Source organism: Oratosquilla oratoria, chromosome 26, assembly GCF_046742065.1.
Source record: "Oratosquilla oratoria isolate Oo_2021 chromosome 26, ASM4674206v1, whole genome shotgun sequence".
NCBI classification, from domain to species: Eukaryota; Metazoa; Arthropoda; class Malacostraca; order Stomatopoda; family Squillidae; genus Oratosquilla; species Oratosquilla oratoria.
The window spans coordinates 56894584-56917083 of NC_134802.1; the positions used below are offsets into that span (position 1 = coordinate 56894584).

Here is a 22500-nt window from a genome sequence, read left to right on the forward strand (position 1 = left end):
TAGGCCTTATGGTCTCTTGGAATCTCCTCCATTCCTATGTTCTTCTGTTCTTAAGAGAAGATTAAATAACTTTATAGATGGGAAAGACAGTTGATAAGGGACATGGAACTGCCTAGTGTAGGCCTTATGGTCTCTTAGAATCTCCTCCATTCCTATGTACTCATGGAATTTGTTACTTCCAGGTCCTTCCAGCGGTGACCAGAGCTCCACAGAGTTCCGGTCGTTCGCCAGTAGGTCGGGGCCTCACCCCCGGAGGCCCCCGAGGGACCCGCCGCCCACCGACGAGAACGCCCCCCCGTGGGACGACCTCCACTACCACCAGGAGCACCTCCCTAGGGGAGCAGACACCCGGCGGAGGCTGAGTATGAGCAGTGTCGATGGGGTCCAACACTCCTTCAGACACTTGAAAGGTCCCGCTCCGCTTCCTCCTTCGTCATATAGGTCTCCCTCCTCCTCCTCCGCCTACAGCAGGTTCTCCGACAGGTCTCCGTCGCCTGAGTCTTCCCCCTCGCCCTTGCCCACCCGAAGAAGGCTACCGGAGATCCCGTCCAGGATCCCCCAGCACCAAAACCACCACCAGCAACAGTCCCCAGATCGTTATCCCCAACACCAGCGCCCACCCCAGGTCCTCCAGCTCAGCCCGAGCAGTAACCAGGCTTACCAACCTCCTCCCAGTCCTCAGGGGTACCAATCTCCTGGTTCTCAGGGGTACCAATTCCCCGCACAGCCAAGGGCGCCCCCTCCGAAGCCCGCACGGCCTTCCACGCTCCCCCGGAGGCTCAGAGAGTCCCGAGAGGATCCTGTCGCTAGGCAGAGGTCCCTGCAGGAGGAGCCCCCGATCTCAAGTTCGATCCCCAACGAGGAGGAGGACTATCCTCGACGGTTCTACTCGATGCCTCGACCTCGGCCTAGGTCCTCGAGCGGGACCCATCAGCAACAACAGCAACAGCAGCAGCAACAGCGAGGGCGTTCTGAACCGGGATCGCGTCGCCCCTCCTTCATGAACGCTACCACAGCCACCACCACCTCCACAGCCACCGCCACCACAGCCACCCTCACCACGTCGTACTCGACCACGTCCTCCTCCTCCTCGGCGTGTCCCTCGCCCGCGGGGATGCCCCTGAGGGAGGCTCTCGCCCTTGGGGGCTACGTCAGCTCCGGACCCATTACCTCCACCCCAATCATCCACGACCCTTACGTGACGCCCCCACCCCCAGCCCCCCACGCCCCCCATGCCCCCCATGCCCCCCACCCCCACCACCCACAACCTCGAGGAGGACCCCCGCCCTCGAACACCCACCACGACCCAACTCCTCGACCTCGATCCCGCGGCGAGGAACCTCGTCCTATCATCCCCAACGGGAAAGTGGCAGCCATGGAGGAAGACCTCGAGAATAGAGGACGTCGCCTACCGGAGGTTCCCGGTACCATACCGGTACCGGGGATCCGCAACGAGAGTGGGAAGGGGAGAGGCATCACCACCACCACCACCACCTCCACCACCTCCACCACCACAGCCTCCTCCTCCCGTACCGATTCTGGCGTGAGTGGGGGTGGAACCTCGGATGCTTCTGACTACGATGTGGAGGCACTCAGTGGCACTGTCTTCCGGAAAGTGGCACCCCGGATGCGCCCTCCGCCTTCCATCACGTCCGGTAAGTAAGAAAAGACTTCCCAGATGCTCTTCGCCAAGTTAAAAAAAAAAAAAAAAAAAAAATGACCGTTAAACGGTCTTCCTCGTCCAGTGATTTTTTTTTCCTGGACTGCATATATTCATAATTTCAGAATTTAAAATATTTTCTGCAGTCATAATTGTGTCTCTTAAAGTAGTTTTGTCAGTAATTTAGTTTCATGGTCCAATTAAACCCTCATTAAATGTTTTGTGTCATTTAGTTTCTGTAGATATTTTTTGTAGAATTATTTCTCATGTTCAAAGTGTATATCACCCACTACCAGCAGCTCTGCCTGTAGAACCATCTGTAGAACCACCTGTAGCTATGGCTGTGGCAACGATTACCTGTAGAATTATTTTCTGGACCAATTCGGTGCTTGTAGAAACTGTAGATAACGTGCTTGCTGTAGATATGTACCTTTATGCTGTACTCTTTCCCCTATATAATAACACAGGGAATCTGCATGCGGTCCTACTTTTGTCCCATGGGACGGACATTAAGCCTAATTTATTATCCCCTACTCCCATGTGGGAGTGTAGCCCGGTAGGCAGGCACTCGGTTCCCGGACTAGTCATGGGATCTTGATGACGAGATATGTATGTATGTGTGACTAGGCCCTGTTGCTGGGAATCTCTTTGCTAAGAAGGTTTCTTGAAGGTGACAAAGAGACTATTAATTGGTCAATTAATTAGTTAATTGATCAAAACAATTCTAAGGAGATTCTTTCTCTCCCAAACCTGGATTTTTATTTTCTTTATTTTATTTTATTTTATCTTTCTATTATTTATATTTATTTATTTATTTATTTATTTATTTATTTATTTTTAATTTTCTAACCATATCGTAACTTTTGTTGTATGAACTCTCTATGACGCACAGACTGCCCCAATCGTGGCCAGGGTCGACTCGTTAAGGCTAAGAAATCGTTATCATCTTATCAACTACACATACATTGCAAATGTACGCTAGAGCGTCCATACTTGTGGCGAAGGCAGAGGTGATGGCGGTTCGAACCCTGCTACCGGCGAGTTGAACCAAGGTCATGGTTCATTCAATTCCACGCTACAAAGTCCTCTGTGAGGGGCATCGTCCTAGCCTCCTGATAGGTGTTGGAAGGTTGGGACGTGGAACCAAATAATCAAATATTAAAAAAAAAAAAAAAAAAAAAAAAAAAAAAAAAAATCTGTGGCGTACTTTACATACTTTATTCTGGTCTACGCCCTTCTGGCCCTGAGTCTGCTCCTTTAGCTGAATAAAATCGTCTGTTTTTAACCAGAATGATATGTGTGAAGGGCGTCGTAGTACACCATTGTAACATGTCGGGAATCGTTAAGGTGACGGCACAATGGCTAGCATGCTATTTGCTTTTGCTACTCATTTTGAGTAGCAATGGCTTCGGTTACACTATTCTAGACTTCCGTAACAAGAACGTAATAAGCGGAACGCATCTAGAAGCGCACCGAGGAACACGCCCAGCTCTGGTATTTTGTCCCGTCTGCCTAACATATTTCTCTTTATATATACAAGGATAGAAATGGTGGGAAAACTACAGAGAATAACTCTAATGACAGCAGTTAGAAGACAGGGTATGAACACCTGTCTAGTTATAGGTTACAGGTGTTTTTTTGAAACCTCTAGAAGTCTTTTAGCTTGTTAGGATAATTAGGAAATAATTTGTTTTTCTAATTAAGAAAAAATATATAGTTTTTAGTATATGTTTATCTGAATAAACTATAGTGACGTCTGCCAAGTTTTACTATAAATTCAAATTAGACTCTCTAGTTTTGTGAAAAAGTTAGATTTAGCACTTTTCTAAGCTTTATGTTAAAAAAATGAACTTAGGAGAGATAAGTGTAATTTAGAAACATATAGAAAAGAAAGGTTACTGTTCAGAAAAGATTCTAAATTTGATCAAACTAGAACCGTCTTGAGTTGACTTTTCTAGAAAATAAATTCACAGATAACATTAAAGTCTCGTTTGATGAATATATACAAGAATTTTTTCTACTAAATTATGAAAATAAACTTACATTAAGTTTTCTTTACAAGCTGTCTAGCAAACGTCTAGAAAATTCCTAGAAAGCTGTATCCTAGAACCAGTATGAAAAGAATTATGGTAGCCAAATATGTGGTCATATGTCTAGTAAAATATCAAAACACATAAGACCTAGTAAATATGCTCAAACTGATTTTATTCTTTTTAATCACATTAGGGAAGAAAGTCATGGCATCGAACATAAGAATGAGGGAGCCTGAAAGAGACCATAGGGCCTACACTAGGTAGTTCATTGTCCTTTACAATCTGCTATCCCCATCTATAAAGTTATGTATCAGCTGGAATAGTGCTACCACTCAATCAGTCAATTAGTCAATCAATCTATCCGTTGCCCCAGGTCTCTTGTAAAAGACCCACAACCTCTAGGTAACCGGCAACAGTCTCAAAACGAGACCATAAGTCTCTTGAAGAAGGAATATTGTGTTGTCGGGATTGTTAATGGATAGTTATGGACCAAAAGGTCTTCTGTCGGCATGCTCTTCCTATGTAATCCTTTGTAATGTTGACCATTGTAGGATGAGGTGTTTTTTTATATCTAAGTCCGGTTTTAGTTGAAAAAGGAATATTGGAGAAGCGCTTTGTATCTCAAAAAATGAAAAATTTCAACTTGATACAAGATCGATATATATTTAACGCAGCACATTCTCGATAAATGTTGTGAATTTGATTCACTTGATGAAGACCTCGCCTACAGTATTCTAGATTTTCCGAAGAATATTTCAACAATGTTCCTAACATTCGTATTCTAGGATTAACTTCTTAATTCGTCGTTCAGTGTCTCGGTGTGTGACCCAAAAGTAATGTGACGTTTGTGGATTCGAAGAACTAAAGATTGCAGCCGAAGTCGTTTCTACTCAAACGAACTCCCAATAGGGATTTCTTGCAGTCTGTGCTAACTTCGAGAAGGCGTTTGACTCGGTGCATCGTGGGATCCTCTGCATAGGAGTGGAATTCCTGCAGGGATTATTGACTTGATGTCCTGCTTGTACTCTCGGACACAGAACACTATAATGTATGGAGGAGATGTGTTCAGCTTCTTTCCTGTTAATTCAGGAGTAAGACAAGGTTGTGTTCTCGCTCCAACACTTTTTAATACCTGCATGGACTGGGTATTAGACAGAGTTGTTGTTGTTATTGTTATTGTTGTTGTTATTGTTGTCGTTCCCTAGACTGTCTGTCCGAGCAGTCCCGTCTCCCCAAGGAATGCCACGGCCAGAACGGGGGTTTTCCCACAAATCCTTTGTGGAGTGTATTTTGTGTTGTTTGCGTGCGTGATTGTGTATAATGCAGTCTTCCATTATGTGCTGAATAGTATGGGGTGACGTGTTACATCCTGGGCATTTGTCCACAACGCGGTCATCCCCAAGAGTCGGGGGCCAAACTGCAGCAAAGATCCCCGGCCACCGGCTCTACGCAGGTGGCACCTATCCCCAGGAGGGGGTTCGGTCGCCTGGGCGAGTTCCAGAGTTATCGATCAATGTCATTGCGGAACATCTATTGACAACGCCAAGGCCACTGACTTCGTATTTGCTGATGACGCTGTTCTTCTTCTTGCGGAGTCGTTGGAGGCTCCTGGTTGCAGACCTCGAGACCACGGCACAAGGAGGCGAGACCGCTTGGAGTTGAGGTCTTCGAGACCAAGACTAAGACCCAGTCATCTGGGGGCTTACTGGATAACACAGTTCAGTCTGCCCATGCATAGGTCGAGGACATTGACGTCCTGGAAAGATTTGCATACTTTGGTGCTGTAATGCATAAAAATATTGGGTTTTGTCAGGAAGTCTCTCGAAGGATTGGCATTGACCATGGTGTTATGGAGTCACTTAATCAGAGTTTTTTCGTTGTCGATATTTATACAGGAGGACCAAGAACCCAATCTACGAGTCACTTGTGCTCCTTGTCTTGCTGAACGGCTGTGAGACATGAACATTAAATGCTGACTTGAAAAAGTGTCTCGATGTCTTCGGTACTGAGTGCCCTCGGAGAATCATAGTGTATCGTTGGAATTACTTCATATCAAACCAGCAGAACTGGGCGCGTTACCGCCGGACAGACAGTGCGTTACTGCTGGGTAGGTAGTGCGTTACCGAAAGATATATATATACATATATATGCTGGTACATTGTGACAAGTTGATGAAGGTGGAAAAAGAAGTCACATTCCTCTGAAGAAGCATAGAGCGAAACCGGTCAGGAATAAACTCAGGAACTCGGAACTAGACCCGTGACTTCTTTTTCCACCTTCATATATATATATATATATATATATATATATATATATATATATATATATATATGTATATGTATGTATACAGATACGCATTGTATATACATATATATATATACATATATATGTATATAATACGCGTTAATGGAAATGCACCCCAGATTTTTCAGTGACGCACTGCCTGCTCGGAGGTAACGCGCCCAGCTCTCCAAAACAGAGACTATACCTTGAGACTCAATCAAGGTGAGTTACCAGCATAATTCGTGAACGTCAACTTTGGCTGTTTGGGTATGTGGCACGGTTCCCTGAAGTTTATCCCGGGTCACGATTTTAAAGTAATTGGCAAAAGATTCTCTTCGAATGAAAGTAAGCAATTCTTCTTTAACCGGGTTGTTAATGTGTGGAATTCGTTACCTTCCACTGTCGTTGAGAGTAACACAATAACAACATTTACAAATCGCTTAGATAAATACTTGGAATCTAATCCGCAAATAAAATATTGTCCCTTGCAATTTAAAGATCTGACAACCCGGCATTTAATTGCAATTGGATAGGATAGTGGTAGCAGTAGTGTTAGTTCATCTTCTGCCCTGTTTTCTTAACTGTAGCTTAGTTTAGTAAACACAAACAGCCTCGTTAGGGCCAGTAGGCCTGCTGTTGTATTTTTCTTCCTTTGTGTTCCTTTGTGTTTGGACAAAAAAAAAAATAACAACGATAGTTTGCTTGGGCAAATTTATTAATTCTCTCGAGAGTTGTTTGGAATGGAGAGGGTATCTGCATGGGAGCTCGCTTGGAGAGACCCCCGGGACTGAAGAAGCTGACGTATGCTCCTGTGTGATAATTGTGATTGGACTCACAAGAATTGAAGATAATTTGCCCAATACGAAGGAGCTTTTTCTTCATTCCTTCTTGACCACCAGCGAGGGCATGTGATCCCCAATTCCTCACACCAACTGACGTCACAGTTACAGAAACTATTAACCTCAAGACGTGAAATCTTTTCAAGAACAATTGTAATCGCCAACACTCAGACAAACATTAATTCTGTTCACTGTTTCGTTAACCCATTAAACTCCGATGACAAGATGTCTTGTCATTTGGTCAAATAAAAAAAAAAATTATAAAACACCAAAATGTTTGATCCAACACCAGAAAAATATGACGTCTGTCCTCGCTGCTCGCTTCGCTCGCAGCGAGGACTGACGTCATATTTTTCTGGTGTTGGATCAAACATTTTGGTGTTTTATGATTTTTTGTTTTATTTGACCAAATGACAAGACATCTTGTCATCGGAGTTGAATGGGTTAATGTCGTTAGTATAAGACTATATATTGCATATAATTAATGCTAAGTGTTGCTATAGATGTGATAGAAGAGTATAGCAAACTCACTATAAAAACAAGGACACAATTCTATATCTGGTGTAAACCTGTTACTGAATTGATGGTAATTTGTCACTTTGTGACAGTTTGTGACTTTGTGTTTTTTTATTTTTGTTTGTGACTTTTCATTGACCATTCTACATCGAATAGATGCCAACACAACTGGATACAAAAAAATCGTAATTCGAACTATTTGAAGTCTAAATTTATTATTATCATGTAAGTCTCCTTGTAAAGGAATTTGTGGTATCTAAAAAAAAAAAAAATATATATATATATATATCTAGATGTCCTAGGAAGAAAGACAAGTATGTGATGATTACCGAGACGAGGCTATGTAATGTTTAGGACAGTATAGCCCAAGCTTTTCTTCAGGCGACCCCTAATATGATCCTTATGAAATGATCGTGACCCCATCTATTTGTATACGTGTTAATATATACGGTTATTGTATTGAATTCATATAATTTTGCATCAACAAAAAATTAGCATACAAGATGTCTTGGCGACCCTAGGAAAAACGTTTTAACAAGTGATAAATTCAAACGCTCGAGCTAATTGCTATGATATGTAGGGTGACATATCCAATTGAAAATTAAAACGCTGGGGCTAATTTGTATAATGTTTAGGAGGAGATGACAAAGGGAAATTGAAGTACTTGGGAAATGGAAGCAATATTAATGAGTTTAGATCGCGCGCGCACGCACACACACACACACACACACACACACACACACACACACACACACACACACACACACACACACACACACACACACACACACACACACACACACACATGAAACCTGAGAGTTGCAGGTTGTGAACTACAGCTTATAACAACAATAACAACAACAACAACAATAACAACATTAACAACAACAACAACAACGGTGTATATACCTGAAGCCAAGCATTGTATATTAAACTGAACGGGAAAATTAGCAGATATTGGACATGAATAGAAGTTCAATGAAAACGTCAATGAATTATGCTTTGTTTACACGGGGCAAGTTGAGAGGCGAGTCAAGTGTGCAAGCTACTGGTATTGAAAAAGAAAGAGAGCAAATATATGTTCACACAGGCCACTTGTCTCTGACTTGGACTGTGTGAACATGTACTTGCTCGTTTTCCTCTTCAGTTCAAGTAACTTGCACACTTGACTTGCCTCTCAACTTGCCCCGTGTAAACGAGGGTATACTCAAGTGGAAGGAAGATAATCAAGTAAACAAAAATAGAGGAATGAATAAATGAACAAATAAATTAATAAATGTACAATAGATAAACAAACAAGAAGACAGATATAAACATCCAGATATATAAACAAAGAAACAAATAAATAAGAATTAATATAGATAAGAGATATAGATATGAAATGTATATAAATCGATCGACATAGAATTAAAGAGCAAATTTTGACTCAACATAGGCCGTGTCCCAAATTACGTCGCTGGAAAAAAAAATCACACACTTTCCAGACCCTGCTGGAAAAACCTTGGCATTTCCAGAAGACGAAGAAGAAGAAAACGAAGACGAAGAATAAGAAGACAAAGAAGAAAAAGAAGAAGAAGAAGAAGAAGAAGAAGAGGGAGAGGACGAAGAATAAGAAGACAAAGAAGAAGAAGACGAAGAAGAGAAAGAGGAAGGAGACAAAGGAGAAGAAGAGGAAGACGAAGAAGAAAGAAAGAACAAGAAGAAAAAAGAAGGAGAAGAAAAAGAAAAAGACGAAGAAGACAAAGCAAAAGAAGAATACGAAAATGAAAAAGAAGACGAAGGAGAAGAGGAAGAAGACGAAGAACGAGAAGAGGAAGACGAAGAAGAAGAGGAAAGAGACGATGAACAAGAAAAAGAGAAAGATGAAGAAGAAGAAAAAAGAAGAAGAATAAAAAGGAAGACAAAGACCAGAACGAAGAAAACAAAGAAGACGAGGACGAAGAAGAAGAAGAAAAAGAAGAAGAAGAAGAAGAAGAAGAAGAAGAAGAAGAAGAGGAAGACGTAGCCAGAGACGTGAGATGAACAAATGACCCAATTTAGGGTCATTTTGTGGCCAGAGAAAGTGGGCGTGGCTAAGGGAGGAGGGCGCTTACACAGGGAGGCGATTAACTGCAGCCGAAACGAAGATCAGTCACCGGTTGTCCTTGGGTTCGAACCCAGGCCCGTGAAGTGAGAAATGAGATGGAAACAAACGCGCTTCAGTAGCCTATTTGTTTATTTACGTGTTAATTTATTATCTTATTTATTACAAAGAATTACGAAGGAAGAGTATGCCGATAAGAGACCTTTTGGTCCATAACTAGGTCGGATGCGAAAAACTATATAAATAGAAAAAATATGAAAAAATAAGATTAATAAATGAATAAATAAATAAATATATAAATAAAATAAATAAATAGATAATGATCATTGATAAACAAACATAAATCATAATAATTTTTAACAGATAACAAGTAAATAATAAAAAGTAAACAGATAGATAAGCAATAATGAATAGATATACGAAACAAAACACATGGCAGGCATTAAAGCATATTGCTCAGGTGTTTATCTAAATGAATCTTAAAACTTGAAACTGTACTATATTGGGCTGCCTCTGCCGGAAGTTTATTCCATTCATTTACTACACAATTGGCAAAGCTGTTTCTACCCACTTACAATTTAAATCTACTACCTGACACCTTGAGACCTTTATTTCTTGTCTGATTAGCATTCAGTGTGAAAATTTCGTCACTTTTGATGTCAGTTCCCTTTGGACATTGGCAGATTGGAAAAAGTACAACGGCGAGCCACAAAACGGATTTCGAATATTATAAATCATACGAAAATCGACTAAAACTTGTGAATCTATTTCCCCTAAAAAGACCTGTATCAAATCACCTATGAATCTATGCTTTTTAGGGGAAATAGATTCACAAGTTTTAGTCGATTTTCGTATGATTTATGATATTCGAAATCCGTTTTGTGGCTCGCCGATGTACTTTTTCCAATCTGCCAATGTCTTTAATGAGATTCGGTGACCATACTGAAACAGCATATTCCAAATGTGGACGAAATAACGATTTATATAGCTTGTTAATGACAGATTGACTTTTGAAATCAAAAGGTCGTGCAATCAGTCCTAGAATCTTATTTGCTTTCTCTGAGGCTGAAATACACTACTTAGATGATTTGAGATAATTACTAGTAATTACACTGAAATCCTTTTCACTATCCACTTTTGTTAACAAGTTCCCAAATAACTTGTTATTTTTACCTATGTGCATAATCTTACATTTACTTGGGTTAATTTTCATTGACCATTTGCAGACCATTGCTGTAGTTTATCTAAATCTTTTCGAGTATCTAATTGATTTAAGTGTCCATTCGCAATTTCGCAAGTTTTGTATTATCAGCAACGAAACCCTGAGGAACTCCACTCGTAACATTTTTCCATCTAGATGTTTTGCCATTTAGAGCAACTCTCAGTTTACGACTGTTTAACCAGTCACCAGTCCAGCTTAATAGGCTACCACTTATTCCGTCCGAAGCTAATTTCGAAATTAGTCTTTCGTGCGGGACGGTATCAAACCCCTTCGCAAATTCCATATATTAAATCTATGTTGATTTTTTTTTTTTTTATCATTGGCTTCTTTTTGCCACCCTTTATTTGTGTATTTACTTGCTTACCTATTTATTTATTCATCTATTTAATTATATATATATTATATATATATATATATATGTGTGTGTGTGTGTGTGTGTGTGTGTGTGTGTGTGTGTGTGTGTGTGTGTGTGTGTTTGTATGTAGTTCTCAGGATATATAAGTACAGGGACCATCAGTAGGTTTTAGTCCTACGAGAAGGACGTCGAATAGGCTTATCTCCCTCCCGTCAAGTCTTCAAGACTCACCAACACTCTCAACTCCATCTGGAGGTGCAGCCCCGAGGGACTGGCACTCGGTGTCCGGACTGGGCCTAAGACTGTCAACTTTATTTGTATTTTCTCACATAAGGAGAGCTGACAACCGGCGACTGATCACCTAATTCAAGCCGGTGACATAAAGCCACACACACAACACAGACAACAGTCCAACGTTTCTTTCCATAGAGATCTATGGAAGGATCGGAGGACCGTTGCCAGCCAGTGTGGGGCTGCGGATATCCAATCTGTAAAAAATTTTCATCATATTACCAGATTTTTTTATATATATTTTTTCTCTTCGTGAAAATCAAAATTATATCAGATTTGGAAACAGGAAGCCAAAAATTGTGGAAAAGTGAAGAATTTTCGCCAATTTTTTTTCGCCAAATTTACGAAGATATTTTCGCCATAATTTGGCAAAGATTACAAAGATTTTTTTTTCTTTTTTTTTTTAATTTTGGCGAACTTTGGATACGATCGTCGTCTCATGGGGACCTTTGGCCAAGTCGATACCATGACTCAGCGATATTTTTAGATACCAACCAGGAAATGCCAATTAGTAAACACATGATTCAGTCAGTATACATGGAAGTACAAAGGAAACGACGAGCCCCCGGTACCGGGCAGAACTTCTGGTACCAAACCTCTCCTCCGGTACCGAGCAGAACTTCTGGTACCTAACCTCTCCTCAGGTACCGGGCAGAACCCCTGGTACCAGAACTCTCCTTCGGTACCGGGCAAAACCTCAGGTACCGGGTAGAGACTCCGGTACGAAACCTCCTCTCGGGTAATTAGGAGAGCCTCCGGTACCAGAACTCTCCTCCGGTACCAGAACTCTCCTCAGGTACCGGGCAGAACCTCCGGTACCAGACATCTCTGTTATCGAAACTCTCCCCCCCCCTGGTACCGGACCTGACTTCCGGTACTGGTACTGGAGGTCGATTTCGAGTGGAGCTGACGGGACCCTAGGACCGGGTGGAGGTGGAGGTGGAGTTGGTGGATGTGGAGGTGGAGTTGGTGGTTGTGGAAGGTGGCTTTCACCCACAGAGCGTGAGCCCGCACAGTACCTTGCAAAAGGTCTTCCACTACCTCCTCCTCCCTCTCCCCCTCCTCCTCCTCCTCCTCCTCCTCCTCCTTTTCTTCCTCCTCCTCCTTTTCTTCCTCCTCCTCCTTTTCTTCCTCCTCCTCCTTTTCTTCCTGCTCTTCCTCCTCCTCTTCCTCCTCCTCATAATTCTCTTTCTCCTCATCTTCTTCGTCCTCCTCCTCCTTCTCTTCCTCCTGCTCTTCCTCTTCATTTTGTTTCTACTCCTTTTTTCCTCCTCTTCCTCCCTTTCTTCTTCCTCCTCCTCCTCCTCTTCCTCCTTTTTCTTCTCCTCCTCCTCCTCCTCTTCCTCCTCCTCTTCCTCCTCTCCTCCTCTTTTTCTTCCCAACGGTGTGTACAGAATCCTATTCATGCTTGTCAATCCGTTTCCCCGTAGCCCCGAAGGGGGACAGTTACCTAACCGACGTCCCTCACACTACTGTACGCTTGCCACACCCTCCGGGAGATTAATGAAATCGCCTGGCGGCAGCCATAATACCAAAAAGGAAATTACCATCCGATACTCAAGGTTGTTTACCGGTTGTTACCGGTACTATACCGGTGCCGGTAGTACTTCCAGACCGGCCTGGGAGTACCAGTGGTATCTCCAAGAGTACCTGGGAGTATTCCAGGTACTCAGACTTGTCTCAGGAAGTACAGGGTACCGGTACATATATTTTTAATCCCGGTAGCCAGTACAATTCTGGTACTTTCTGGTAACCACTCAGCATAGAGTACCGGAAGGCCCATGCATAGCTCTGGTACCGGTTCCTTGTACCAGTGATTCCAGTCTTTCCTTGGGTACCAGTACCAGTACATACATGTACTACCGGTACTCCGGTATAGGTGTCTCGTTTTGTACATTTGGTACCGGTGGTACCAGTGTTTCCGTTCACATTTCTGGTACTTGTGTCCATTACCGGTGTTTTATCCATACATCCAGTACCGGTACCCGGTACTATGGGTACAACGCATACCTTAGCTCCCGGTACTTAATGAGCGTGTCCGGTACTTGGTACTTTTCTCCCGGTACTTACCAGTGTGAACACCCGTCCCCGGTAACCGGTACAATTCATACCTTAGTACCCGGTACTTGGTACTTTTCTCCCGGTACGAACCAGCGTGAACACCCGTCCCCGGTAACCGGTACAATACATACCTTAGGTCCCGGTACTTGGTACTTTTCTCTCGGTACGTACCAGCGTGAACACCCGTTCCGGTACCCGGTAGACAAGAGCGTTCCCCTTTTCATACATTTGGTACCGGTACCCGGTACCCGTCGGGCAGACGACCAGGTAGCCGCAGCGATACCACGTGGCCTTGTGACTCGAGAGAAAGTGAAAAGCAGACAGGATCCGGTCTGGTCGACCAGACAGATCTCCCCCCCTCTCCCCCTCTCCCCCCTCTCCCCCCCCTCTCCCCCTCTTCTCCCCCTTCCCTCAAACCCTCCTCTCGCCCTCTCCTCGTCACCTATTCTCCCCCCTTCTCTCTTTCATTCACTCTCTCACCCCCTCTCACCCTCTCCCCCCTCTCCCCCTCTTCTCCCCCTTCCCTCAAACCCTCCTCTCGCCCTCTCCTCGTCACCTATTCTCCCCCCCTCTCTCTCATTCACTCTCTCACCCCCCTCTTCCTCCTCTCCCCCTCCCTCTTCTCTCCCCATCTACCCCTCTTCTCCCCCCTTCCCTCAAACCCTCCTCTCGCCCTCCCCCACCTCTCTCCCTGTCGCCCATTTTCTCCCACACTCTCTTTCATTCATTTTCTCCCCTTCTCCCTTCCCTCTTCTCCCCCCTCTCCCCTCCCTCTTCTCCCCCCTTCCCTCCAACACTCCTCTCACCCTCCCCCACCCCTCTCCCCGTCTCCCATTCCCTCCTTCCCTCTCTCATTCACTGTCTCTCCCCCTCATCCCCTTCTCCCCCTCCTTCTTCTCTCCCCCTCTCCCCTCCCTCTTCTCCCCTTCCATCCAACCCTCCTCTTATCCTCCCCCACCCCTCTCCCTGTCTCCCAGTCATTCTTTCACCCCCTCTCTCCCCCTCTCCCCCTCCCATTCCCTTCCTCCCTCTCTCATTCACTCTCTCAGCCCCTCTACCCCCTCTCTCTCCCCTCTCCCCCTCCCCCCTCTCCCCCTTTGCTCCAACCCTCCTCTCGCCCTCCCTCCCTCCCTCTCTCACTCACTTACTCCAAGGATTCCTCACTCATTCACTCACTCACCCCCCTCTTCCCCCCTCCTCCCCCCTCTCGCCCTCCCCCACCCCTCTCCCTGTATCCCATTACCTCCCTCTCTCTCTCTCTCTCTCTCTCTCTCTCTCTCTCTCTCTCTCTCTCTCTCTCTCTCTCTCTCTCTCTCTCTCTCTCTCTCTCTCTCTCTCTCTCTCTCTCTCTCTCTCTCTCTCTCTCTCTCTCTCTCTCTCTCTCTCTCTCACCATCCGTGTAGACGTTCGCCTATGTTGTTTTCCCGAGTCGATCGACGAACTCGAGGGAATGCATTTGGTGTCAAACTGCAGAATCTCATCGGGAACTGAAAAAAAAATGAGCAAAAATCTCCTTTGGATATTCCGGGGACGTGTTGCAAAGACGATGGAAGGGGGAGATAGAGGGTGATGGAACGAGGGGTTGGGGAGAGAGGGGGGAGGGGGAAGGGGGGAAAGCGGGGAGGGGGGAAGTGAGCTTTCTCACTCCAAAATCGTGGACATGTCTTGAACCGGACATAAGCCAAAAACTCTCGATCTTCGAGAGTTGGACGAAGTGGAGGAGGAGGAGGAGGAAGAGGAAGAGGAGGGTGGTAGGGTGGAGGGAAAAGTGGTTAGGCTTCTCACTTTTTTTTTCATTCATTCTCGGATTTTTTTCATAAAGAAAAAATCTATTTGCTAGAGGGCGTTTCTGTGTGTGTGTGTTTTTTGTATATGTATATGTACATGTGTAGGTGTGTAATGTATAAGATGGGTCGGGGTGGCTGATGTTCGTATATGTGTATACGTGAGAGAGAGAGAGATACAAAAAGAGAGAGAGATACAGAAAGAGAGAGAGAGAAAGAGAGAAAATATGACCACGTTCATCACGAAGTAAGAAGAATCAATTTCTCCTACCGCGTAGTTAGAACAAACTTCCCGCAATGGAGATTGCTTGTAATAGTAGTTTTGACATTCAGTCAAATAATCTCTTATATTTTATGTTGTAATTCCTTCCACGCTTATTTATTTATTCATTTTTATTTATTTGTCTATTCATTTGTTTATTTGTTTGTTTGTTTGTTATATTTAATATTTATTTGAAGATAATAGGAAATGGCTGTTCCTAATACGATGATGGAAACATTTGTTATAATTATCAATGTAATCGATAATGAATTGATGAAATAAATAAGTTAATTAATTCACATGTTTGAATGTTTGTGTATGTGTGTGTGTGTGTGTGTGTGTGTGTGTGTGTGTGTGTGTGTGTGTGTGTGTGTGTGTTCCCATTTTCATCTATTTCAACACTTGCTCTCGCCATGGACCAAAAGGTCGCACCTGATTGGTTACTAAGAATGAATGAAACATACCTCCCCTCTCCACCCTCCACCTCCACCTGCCACCTTCCCCCCTCCACCTCCACCTCCACCTCCCCCCTCCACCTCCCCTTCCCCATTTTTTGTGTGAACTCTGCTGAGCGCTTTCTACCATTTCCATCCTATAGATCCGGCTTCCCTTTTCCACCCTATATGGGGGGTTGCCAACCATACCTTCGAAGACAGATGCGCAGATGTATCCCAGATGTTTGGATACAGACACGAGCATGTGCACATGTGGACACGTGTGTATGGATACGTATATGTTTGCATCAAAATATGTGTACTCGCATGTGCATGTGGGTACATAAGCGCGCAGGCACACGCGCACACACACACACACACACACACACACACACACACACACACACACACACACACACGTGCACAAATGTGTTTACTGTGTGTGCGTGTGTGTGTGTGTGTGTGTGTGTGTGTGTGTGTGTGTACACGAACATACGGGTGAATACACATACATAGTATATAATTTTGCAAAGAGAAAGCTAATGCGTGATGGACTCAAGGGAAGTTGAGAGAGAGAGAGAGAGAGAGAGAGAGAGAGAGAGAGAGAGAGAGAGAGAGAGAGGGAGAGAGAGAGGGAGGGAAGAGAGAGAGGGGAGAGGAAAAACGGGAATTTAGGAGATGTATTCTAAGAATTAGGAAGTTTTCCTTCTAGATATTGATCGATCGCTTGGTAACACACGCGCGCACGCACACACACTCACATACACGCACGCGCACACACACACACACACACACACACACACACACACACACACACACACACACACACACACACACGACTCGATGGCGGAGTTGGTAGAATTCCCGGCCGCCACTACAGCGGTCCGGGTTCGAATCCCGTCCAGGGCTGAAATAATTTCAGTATCCCTGTGCTGCGAGTTGTTACTCCAACTCTTGTGGGTGGGGAGTTCGGAGTGTGTGTGTGTGCGTGTGAGATCACAGCATTACCCATAGATCGGTCATATGTGAGATCTGAGCTCTCTTCCGGGAGGGGAGTAGCTGTCCAACACGTGATCCAAGACCATGGTGAATTACACACACACACACACACACACACACACACACACACACACACACACACACACACACACACACACACACACACACACACACACACACACACACAGCATTCTCTCTCTCTCTCTCTCTCTCTCTCTCTCTCTCTCTCTCTCTCTCTCTCTCTCCTCTCTCTCTTAGCTTTCCCATTGACGTCAGCGTATTTGTAGCACCGAATAAAATCGCGTGACGCGTCTTTCAACCTCATCCATACAATGCGCCACTGCAATGTAAGGATCGAATCCCACGAATGTGAATAAAATCGCCTGGCGGCAGATAAGGTGATGATACTACGTCAGGAGGCGCTGAGTAGCTGCGGCCGAAGCCGTCATCTTTGTCCTATGTGTTAGGGCAGGTAGCTACAGTCACTGTTTTGGAATTAGAGAGCCGTGCGGGATTCGAACGCTGATTTGTTTCATTTATCTCAGAGCGAGAGAGAGAGAGAGAGAGAAAGATAGAGAGATAGAGAAAGAGAAGGAGAATGAGAGAGAGAGGATAGAGAAATAAAAGAGAGAGAGAGAGAAGGAGAGAGAGGGAGAGAAGAGGAGAGAGAGAGGGGGGAGAAAAAGACAGAGAAGGAGAGAAAGAGAGGGAGAAAGAGAGAAAGAGAAAGAAAGAAGGAGAGAAAGAGAGAGAGAAGGAGAGAAAGGGAAAGAAGAGGAGAGAGAGAGGGAGAAAGAGACAGAGAGGGAGAAAGAGAGAGAGAGAGAGAAAGAGAAGGAGAGAGAGAAAGAGATAGTATAACAGCGCTTCTTTCCGTTATTGTGACACCCAAAACCCCGTTATTACGAACACCCATTATTAACAGACCAGGACACCTCGTTATTGGAGCGTAGCGATACTTCGTTATTTTATGTTTGTAGAAATCAATAACACCTCGATTTTGGTCTGTTATTGAAATAACCACAAATTTGACTCGTTATTGATGTTTTTGATATCGTTATTTGCGATATCTCCCTTGTTAGGTATCTGTTATTTGTTGTTAGGAAACTTGTTTCCTGTTATTATATTGTCTGTTATTTTATTTGTCATTGAAACACCTGCGTTGTGTTGATATGTTATTTTGGTCTATCAATTAAGACATCTGTCACACATGTTCAGAACTTTTGAACATCTCTATGGCCCTGTTCACACTAGCGGTTTGAACCGCGCGGAAACCGCGGCGGTAGTGCATAGTCAAGGGAAAACTGCGCGGTTGTGTGTAAACGCCTCCATTGACTTAGGTTGTAATTGGACCGCCAGCGGTTGAAATCGCTAGTGTGAACAGATCCTATATGTCGTTACGTCACTATTACCTAGATATAACGGACTCTAGACCCCGATATTACGAACACTCGCATGTGAGTAAGACCTCGATATAGCGACCACCCCCCCTTTTGCAATGTAGCTGTGATATTGTTCAGCGTTATTAGAAATCAATACAACTGATGTATGTTTGTATGTATGTGTGTATATATGTGTCTATGAATTTATGTATGCTTGTATGTATGTATATATGTATATATGTATGTCTGCATGTATATACTGTATATATGTATGTACGTATGAATGTATGTATGTTTGTGTGTATGTATATATGTATGTATGTGTATGTATGAATATATGTATACATGTATGTATTGTGTGTATGCATGTGTTAGTGCATGTGTATGTGTGTGTGTGTATGTGAGAGAGAGAAAGAGAGATAGAGAGAGAGAGAGATTACTCACCAACTTGTGTTGACCTAAGTATCTCACAGGACTGGCTTATACTCGTGGGTCCCCGTCCTTGATATTCTGGAAAACAACGAAATGTGACCTCATTTTCTCTTTTGACTCTTTCTGGGCTAAGTTTACGTTTACTCTGGCTGCTGACAGAATAGCAAGGTCATCATATTAAGACAACAGGTCAGGATTCGTAATAATGGACTTAAATTGGACAAATAAAGGTTTAAGAAGGAAATGAGCAAGATTTGGTTTGCTAATAGGGTAGTTAACGAATGGAATAGACTCAGTAACCATGTAGTTAGTGAGCGCTGAAATTACCGGTTATTTTTAGAGAAGGTTAGTTAACTTTATGTATGGGGATGATAGGTGCTCATGGACATGGAACTACCAAGTATAGACCCTATGGTCTCTTGCAACCTCCTTCATTTCCGTGGAGTCTCTCTCCCGGTCCTGACAAGGTGGAATGCCTTTCAGTTCACTGTGGATTTGCTTCAGTGAACAAAGATCCACTTTTTTCCCTCCACCCGTCCACCCACCCACTCCCCTTCCACCCCTCCACACCCACACTCCCTCTCCTCCACTCCTTCTTCGACATCCTCTCCTCCTTCCCCTCCACTCCTCCACTTTTTCCTCTTCACCTCCTCCACATCTCCCTCCCTCTCCTCCAGCAGTCCACTTTCTCACCTCGAGTTCCTCCACATGCTCTAATCCACTTCACCTCCACCTTTCTTCGCTCCTCGGCATTCTTCATTCCATCTCTTCCACTTTCTCTCCCTTCCACTCATTCACTCCCCTCCCTCCACCGCTCCACATCCTCTCCCTCCATCCCTCTATCCCTCTCCATCCCTGTTTACCCTTCATCCCCCTCCCTCCATCCCCCTCCACCCCTCCATCCCTCACCCCTCCATCCCTCACCCCTCCATCCCTCTCCACCCCTCCATCCCTCCATCCCTCTCCACCCTCTATCCCCCTCCAGCCCCCTCCACTACTTCATAAACTCCTCCATCCCCACCCCTCCATCCCCCTCCACTACTCCATAAACCCCTCCATCCCCACCCTTCCATCCCTCCATACTCCACCTTCCCCCTCCACCCCCCTCCACCCCTCCATACCCCCCTTCACCCCTTCCCTCCGGGGTGAAAAGGTGCTCTACAACCCAATCAGCTGATGGACCAAAATGGGCGAGGCCAGATGGCGCGAGTATGGACAGCTGGTCCGGTATATGGTGGTCATGGGCCCCTAGACAGGTGGCACAATGTGTATGTATTGGCCGACATGAATAAAATCACCTGACGGCAGATATGTGGAAGGGAAAAGGACCAATGGGAAGAGAAGGGGTTATTTGTTGTTTGGTGAGGTTTAGGTACTTAACCCACATCTCTCTCTCTCTCTCTCTCTCTCTCTCTCTCTCTCTCTCTCTCTCTCTCTCTCTCTCTCTCTCTCTCTCTCTCTCTCTCTCTCTCTCTCTCTCTCTCTCTCTCTCTCTCTCTCTCTCTCTCTCTCTCTCTCTCTCTCTCTCTCTCTCTCTCTCTCTCTCTCTCTCTCTCTCCCTTCTGTGTAATAAGCCCTGGGGGCGGGGAGGGAGGGAGGGAGGAAGGAAAGTGGAGGTATGGAGGTCTCCCATATACGACCATGCTGCCTCCTAGGAGGTATGGAGGGCACACAGAAGGAGGGAGAGCGAAGGAGGTAGTAGAAGGAGTTTTTGTATACACAGACATCTACCTCTGCCCTCTTAGGAGGGAGAGCGAAGGAGGTAGTAGAGGGAGTTTTTGTATAGACAGACATCTACCTCTCCCCTCTTAGGAGGGAGAGCGAAGGAGGTAGTAGAAGGAGTTTTTGTATACACAGACATCTACCTCTGCAATCTTAGGAGGGAGAGCGAAGGAGGTAGTAGAAGGAGTTTTTGTATACACAGACATCTACCTCTGCAATCTTAGGAGGGAGAGCGAAGGAGGTAGTAGAAGGAGTTTTTGTATACACAGACATCTACCTCTGCCCTCTTAGGAGGGAGAGCGAAGGAGGTAGTAGAAGGAGTTTTTGTATACACAGACATCTACCTCTGCCCTCTTAGGAGGGAGAGCGAAGGAGGTAGTAGAAGGAGTTTTTGTATACACAGACATCTACCTCTGCCCTCTTAGGAGGGAGAGCGAAGGAGGTAGTAGAAGGAGTTTTTGTATACACAGACATCTACCTCTGCAATCTTAGGAGGGAGAGCGAAGGAGGTAGTAGAAGGAGTTTTTGTATACACAGACATCTACCTCTGCCCTCTTAGGAGGGAGAGCGAAGGAGGTAGTAGAAGGAGTTTTTGTATACACAGACATCTACCTCTGCAATCTTAGGAGGAGAGCGAAGGAGGTAGTAGAGGGAGTTTTTGTATAGACAGACATCTACCTCTCCCCTCTTAGGAGGGAGAGCGAAGGAGGTAGTAGAAGGAGTTTTTGTATACACAGACATCTACCTCTGCAATCTTAGGAGGGAGAGCGAAGGAGGTAGTAGAAGGAGTTTTTGTATACGCAGACATCTACCTCTGCCCTCTTAGGAGGGAGAGCGAAGGAGGTAGTTACCTATGCACACGTTCCCGCCTCCTCGGACGAGTTCCATCCGGCATTTCCTCAAGAGCCGCAGAAGAACTTGGAAAACTGAAATTCCCGGAATTACTTCGGCGCCGACCAGCCGGACACAGGTACCCGGGCAACGGTGCAAGAGTTCTGACCACATCTGTGCCCGGCCGGTACTCCGGGCTTGTCCATCACAGAAGCCCGGGCACGTGGGCTCGGAATCCCAAGGGCAGATTGCCCGACCGCCGGCTCGACTGTCCACTGGGTTAAGTTGCTGGGCTGACTATTGGACCTTTCTCCGGACCAAATCTGCCAGCAGCGGTTGTCTGCCTCAGGATAACCTTCCAACCAACTCACCCCCTTCCCCGTTTCTCACCCCATTCTCCTCTCGACCGGCATCTAGGTGAAGGTATCAACATACCGTAGTGGAATATGTTAATGACATTGAGTTGCTTATGAAGTAGAAGGAGTATTTGACACATGTAGAGGTGTACACGAAGTTTAGATCGTTCGGCTTCATTAACCGGGAATATCATCATTATAAGGGACTACCTTTGGGTTTCCTGTTAAGCACAGTAACGGCATCGCGCTTCATGGGAATGTCAGACTTTTAGATCAAGAATAATGCGATTACGTTGATGGTTGGTAGTCATACATATGGAGACAAACGATGATGCCCTACTTTACGGGATTGAACGAAGTACAAAGTAAAACTCACTGAAGGAATCGACACAGAAGGTACGTTACCACTTCTGGACCCAGTGTTCATGAGAGCAGGTAGCGAATCAAAGTTCAAGGTGTACAGAAAAACAATAAATGTGGACAATTTTATTAACTTCCTCAGCGTGCACGATGAGAGAACAAATTCCAGAGTAATGGCAGGATCTTATCTAAGAATATATAACCGTGATAACTCAGATGAGGTCAGATGCGTCACGAACACGTTCACAAGACTAGCTTACCCAAAAGGATAACAAGCATCCTAGCTAATGAAAACAAAAACGAGTCTGTCATTGAAGAGGTGAAGGGAGAATGGATTTGTGATACTTGGTGGTTCCTTACTATAACATCATAAACAGCTTTACAACCCACAGGAGTAGATCGTAGATGACACTGGGAGAGGAATAGGTGAACAAGTGAAATATAAGAAGACAAAATGTAACGTAGAGGGAAACGTAATACATAGGATTCCATCACACAGCGGCTGTGGTAATTTGTGCTTTGGAGATACGCAAAAAGTTATTGGATACATACAGACTCAGGGAACACAGAACACTTGTAGATAAACACTAAGCGT

The 22500-nt window shown here is 44.7% G+C and overlaps 1 protein-coding gene across 1 annotated transcript in view; it reads left to right on the plus strand.

The window, feature by feature from the left end:
* Positions 1-22500, plus strand: part of LOC143039623 (uncharacterized) — a 485892-nt gene that overhangs the window by 264297 nt on the left and 199095 nt on the right. Inside the window, exon 5 of the mRNA XM_076209893.1 lies at positions 183-1655. Coding sequence (XP_076066008.1) covers positions 183-1655 — 1473 coding nt within the window. The remainder of the gene's footprint in view (positions 1-182; positions 1656-22500) is intronic.